The sequence below is a fragment of the Pinus tabuliformis genome, chromosome 5_2 (genome assembly GCF_031772625.1).
Source record: "Pinus tabuliformis cultivar Carrire ecotype Pingquan chromosome 5_2, CPIR1, whole genome shotgun sequence".
Taxonomy (NCBI): domain Eukaryota; kingdom Viridiplantae; phylum Streptophyta; class Pinopsida; order Pinales; family Pinaceae; genus Pinus; species Pinus tabuliformis.
This window is the reverse complement of record NC_142306.1, coordinates 1,064,343,579-1,064,349,424: the sequence shown is the minus strand read 5'-3', so window position 1 is coordinate 1,064,349,424 and position 5,846 is coordinate 1,064,343,579. Positions and strand designations below refer to the sequence as shown.

The 5,846-nt window shown below is 33.5% G+C and overlaps 1 protein-coding gene across 1 annotated transcript; it reads left to right on the top strand.

The window, feature by feature from the left end:
* The first annotated feature begins 2,958 nt into the window (after window positions 1–2,958).
* LOC149162911 (rac-like GTP-binding protein 5) lies at window positions 2,959–5,463 on the top strand. Its single transcript, XM_089435305.1, has 4 exons — window positions 2,959–3,460; window positions 3,741–3,828; window positions 5,132–5,241; window positions 5,359–5,463. Exons 1-4 carry the CDS (start codon window positions 3,362–3,364, stop codon window positions 5,461–5,463), a joined length of 402 nt encoding a protein of 133 aa, XP_089291431.1. The 5' UTR covers window positions 2,959–3,361.
* Window positions 5,464–5,846: the final 383 nt, after the last annotated feature.

Sequence of the window (5,846 nt, the reverse complement as noted above, 5' to 3'; positions counted from 1 at the left end):
AGTGTAAATTCGAGTTCCACAGAGATAGGATCGGGGTGGCAGATAATCCCTTTCTTGTTGAGAGGGAGTGTTGAAAATAGCAACAAGAAATGCTAAAAATAACATTGCTATAGATAACATTTCAGGATATATTCCAATTTTAATTTGTCCTTGAATTAAAATTGAGAATTAAAATTTGAATTTAGTCTCACTAGCTGTTTGAAAAATAATTAATTAATTCATCTTGAGTTAATTAGTTGGTGAAAATCAAACATGAAGTCTTTGTGAAGACATGCAACAATTATCCCTTTGATTGAGGAAGTTATCCCTTAATTAAGGAGATAAGGATGAGTTGTATTTGAGTTGTAATTAGTTAGCTCAGTTGACTGAGTTAAGTCCAGTTAAATTAGTTCCAAACAGTTTGTGGAACTAATTATGAGTTCAGTCAGTTAATGCATGCATGCATGCAACTAGTGTTCTCCAGATAACTGAATATTCTCTCATAAATAACCAATGCATGTTAGTTCAGACAAAGACCCAATTGAGATTAAAGGCAGGGACAATGTACTATCAGTTGTTAGAATATTCCCATGTGAATATCTCTTGCATGAAGAAGGAATTCATTCCTTGAGGATTGCGCAGTTACTACAGAGGTCAGAGTAGTGTGTGAGGTGAGAATCACACAGGTGGCAGCTGGAGGACCCAAGAGAAACTGCGCAAGGAAATAGGAGGCTTGGAGGACTGAAGGAAGGCATATGTGTTGTCTATTCTGTCTATGAGCAGCAATGAGGGATTGTATTGAGAGCTGGATAGCTTGAGAGCTAAAGCTTTGTGTAATCCTGAGATATTTCCACTTGTATGATAATACAGATAGCGAGGTTTTTAGCTGAGGCTTTCTCCAGAGTATTCTTCTGTGTTTCATGTGTGATTGAATCTTCTTCTCTGTTATATGTGTTCTAGTTGACCTTGCTCAAAATCAATTAAGCTTCCACAAGTTTGATTGTAGAAGTAGATTAAGTATTTTGCTTTAGTACATTGCATAATCAGTTTAATCTACAGTGAGAATTTCTACATCTTCGACTATATGCCAATAGTTTTTCAATAGTAATAAATCCTTTCTTGATGTTTACTCCATAAACCAATATGTTAACTGCTCCATAAATCGAGTATGTTGAAAAAACTTGAAATACCAAAATAAAAAACAACCCTTCGCACTTATTTAATTAATTTGCATAAACAAAAAGGTAACATATATCACACTCTTCCAAACTGTTATCACTCATTTTAATCTTTTATACATTCTTAAAATATATATTTTACATTATTAATTTAATTATACCTTATTAAATATTTAATAAATTTCAATATTTTTATTATTAAAATTTTAAAGATATTTTAGGAAAAACAGACTAACCTAGCCATAAACAAAATTGCAAAACAAATACCTATTCTAACTATTTTCCTCTATATATTAGCGGGCAACTACAATCCATAACATCTCATTTTCATTATGGGTTGGTTTAATTAAACAATAAACATTTAAAGCTAAAATTAGGTGAAAAATGCCAAATAATATGTGAGAATAAAAAACTTTCATAGCCCGGAAGTCATTCCCCCTCTTTTTTATTTAAGTTAGAAGCATTTCCCCCGTTTTCGCTGCTGAAGTATTTGTTACCATAAAATAGTTCCGCCATCACACTTTTCGTTGAAGACAATTCTACGTTGAATATAGTACTCCCTTAGTCGCATCATTGACATGAAATATTTCAAATAAATTAAACCCACTTTCACTCAAAAGTCAATATGTGCCACCCTATAAAACACATTTCTCTATGTTTTAACGTTCAAATTTGTTCTCATGTTGGTTCCCAGCTAGGCAACTTGATGTTGACACCCACTGAATCCCGGTGTTTAGAATGAAAAATATAAAAACTTAATTGAATTTTGGTAAAAAGGATTTCAATCATTCTTCTCAAGCACCAAAGATAAACGCAGTTGATTCTTGGTAAACAGGATTTCAATCATTCCTCTCAAGCACCAAAGATAACCCAATCGATATATTTAGTATGAGCTTATTATATTGCTTATAGGAATTAAACTCGGTGGGAAGATAACAATCATTCCTTCCAACCACAAGATCTAAACCCAATTAACTTATTATTTTTTCTATATAGTGTGAAAACCTGTCATAACTCAATTTCAAACCAATAGTGGGGGTAGTCATCATTGATGCTATCCATGAATGCAAGCTGAATCATCATTGTTATTCAAGGAAAACCATGCTGACTCATCACTGTTATTCAAGGAAAACCATGTTGACTCATCACTGTTATTCAAGGAAAACCATGCCACCTAGAATTACGCGTCGATGGTCCATAAGGGGCAGACTCTCATGACTGTTATTCAAGGAAAACCATGCCACCTAGAATTACGTGTCGGTGGTTCATAAGGGCCAGACTCTCACTTCTGCCAAATACTTCAGAGTCTTGAGCTATTAACCTATTTCCATATGTATGAAGAAAATAAGTTCTTAACCAAACAAAAACAATTTTAGAATATAGTCTAAACCTAATAAACCCAATTAACTTATTATTAGTATTATATTATATAAACACATAAAAATATATAAAATAATCAGATATAATTATAATTATTATACAATTAATTAGCTATTATATTATTAATAAATATTAACCTTATATATTTATTCATACCCTTATTTATCAACATATATTTATTCATATTATTGTTCTATTCTTCTTATTATAATAAACCTTTACGAACGAGGGAAGGGAAAATCAATTAAATAATCATACCCATAAAAAATCACAATTTCCATTTCAATTTTATAAATAACAAAATATAATTTAATTTCCCCATATTTATTCCCTCTACATCTTTCTTTCTGAACTTTTAGAATAATTCTATGCCTCGTGCTCAAACCAAATTCTGAGATACATACCTGTGTTTCTGGAATTCCGTAAAAGCAAGTAATGTGTAAGTGTATAGCAATGGGACCCTTGTAATAAAAGCTCGCACGGCATGAAGAAGACATTCTAGACCCTTGTGGTCGTCTTCCGTGTCTACATCGTTTCTTTTTGAAAGCGACGTGGTGGGTCAAGAAATGCTGGAGTGGGCATCTCTGCCAATTATAGCAAACGGCTAAAGTGAGAGAGCTTTAGACTTTGCAAAAATTTGGCCAACTACTATGCCCCTTACCCTGTCACATAACCCTCATTCTGCTTCATGATCCCTAGCATTGAGGGAACTCTGATTGGTTGGTCGCCAAATACATTGTTACATGCATCAATGCCCTAATAAATTCACTAAAACCCAAACCCAATTTTGTGACCTGTGTTGATGCACCCAGCGACAGACTGCAATGAGTACTTCTAGATTTATAAAATGTGTCACAGTCGGAGATGGTGCAGTGGGCAAGACCTGTATGCTCATTTCATATACCAGCAACACTTTCCCCACTGTAAGTTTTCTTTCACATTTCCTGTGCTTATTATTTTTAGAGGAACATTTGGGCTTTAGCCCCTACAAACAAATCCCTTTTCTTCTTTTGATGATTTTGTAATCCGAAACTGTCTGCTGGGATTTTAAGTTCGTCATTTTCACGACAAGTACTTAAGACTTGCTGCTATAACACAAACCCCATGGGCCATGCTCTTCTCATGCTTAAATTGCACATTCTCATGGCTAAATTTAATGAAGAATGAGTATATTCATGTTATTTTGCGTAAGGTGGATGGTAGGATTATGTGCCGACTGTTTTCGATAACTTCAGTGCAAATGTGGTGGTGGATGGCACTTCGGTCAACCTTGGCCTGTGGGATACAGCAGGTAATAACTTTATCCTCTGTTTCTATATGGTTGAATTCGCCGGTTGGTATTAAATATATCCATTTCCGATCAAATTAGGGTTATGAAAAATGAAAATTTTGGTTCAGTTGTATGAACGATCCTACCATGGTTTTGTATGAATTTTGGTAATTTTTCAGAGTTTGCTATATTAAGGGAATTTTGGTAAATTCAGGGACACATATCACAGAATGATATGTTAAATTAATAGCATAGTCACAACTTCCGTACAACTGAATAAATAGGATAGATGCGGAAAGAAAAATGGTAAATTACACCATATATATATATATGTATAATTCCATCAGTAATTTAAAAAAATCTCATCAGAATATGAAACATTTCTAACAAATTTGATCCCAAAAGATCATGGTATAAATGTTTGAAAAACAAATAAACTGTTTTTAACTATAGTTTGAAGTCAGTGGTTTTGGCTGGGTGTTCCAATATTTTCAACAACAATAAAATTAAAAATATATAAGATAAAAAAAAAACTCAGTTCTTGTCGGTATTGAATTTGGGTCTTAAACTTTCAGCATAAAATTAGATCTGAAATGTGTTAAATTTGGTTGTCTGTCGAATTAGGGCCATCACCCACTATCTTTCCAAAATGATAAAATTGAAATGTATGTGATTCACACTGGATTATTAAGATAAATTAACTAAATATGTTTTATAATTGCTTTATCAATCGGGCTTATCCCGGGTGGTTAGGAGAAAGGAATGGAATCCTCCCCCCAGGTTCAATTCCCGCAAGTGACATACAGACAGTATTGACAGTATATGTATACTCCTCATATGGAATATACGTATACTCCTCATATGGAATATACAACATTGTAATTGTGAAAAGGAAAAAAATGTTTTATAATTGCTTTACTTAATGCACCTTATGACTTACTTTTAATAACTGTAATTTAACTACCTGGACATATACGTCTATGGAATATACAACATTGTAATTGTGAAAAGCAAAAAAATGTTTTATAATTGCTTTACTTAATGCACCTTATGACTTACTTTTAATAACTGTAATTTACCTACCTGGACATATAAGTCTGTGAAAGACGGCCGTTATTTGTGTATATGTTGCTTGAGCAGGTCAAGAGGATTACAATCGATCCACTGCTTCACTCTGGATTATTAAGATAAATTAACTACACATTTTTTATAATTGCTTTCCTTAATGCACCTTGTGACTTACTTTTAATAACTGTAATTTACCTACTTGGACATATACGTCTGTGAAAGAGGGCCCTTATTTGTGTATATGTTGCTTGAGCAGGTCAAGAGGACTACAATAGATTGAGACCATTAAGCTACCGGGGAGCAGATGTTTTTATTTTAGCATTTTCGCTTATCAGTAGGGCTAGCTATGAGAATGTGTCCAAAAAGGTTTGTTTTGATTCCACTAACTTTAGTGCGAGTCTCTAAAAGGTTTGATATATAGCAATATCCTATTTGCAGTTCTTTTCTGAACAACTAATAAGCTGCTATGCAATGGCTATACAGTGGATTCCTGAGCTGAGGCATTATGCTCCTGGAGTTCCAATAATCCTCGTTGGGACCAAATTAGGTTTGTACAACTTTTATCATCTTACGTATCACTCTCATTGAGGCACTAAAAAAATCTCTTTTGTTAGAATCGACATCTCTACTGTCATTGGCATTAGAATGCAAAGGTCCTAGGTATATTTGAAGAATTCTCTTTATTACTTTGAATGTTTCTTTTTTTGTTGCTTCTGTTGGAGAAGACTTGCTATACACACCATGATGTTATTTGCCTTTCACAGTTCTTGTCTATTACAGCTAAACATTCTAAGTACTTGTACTCATAAACATGTTGAAAACCAAAAGTAAGCTGTAGGAGAATAATTGAGCCCATTTGATTATGCATTCTATGAATATTTTCTTACTGTGTCTCTCATACTTCACTGAGTTCACTCTCACCCGAAATTACTCTATATGTTAGTGCACTTTTGGCAGAGAATAATTTATTC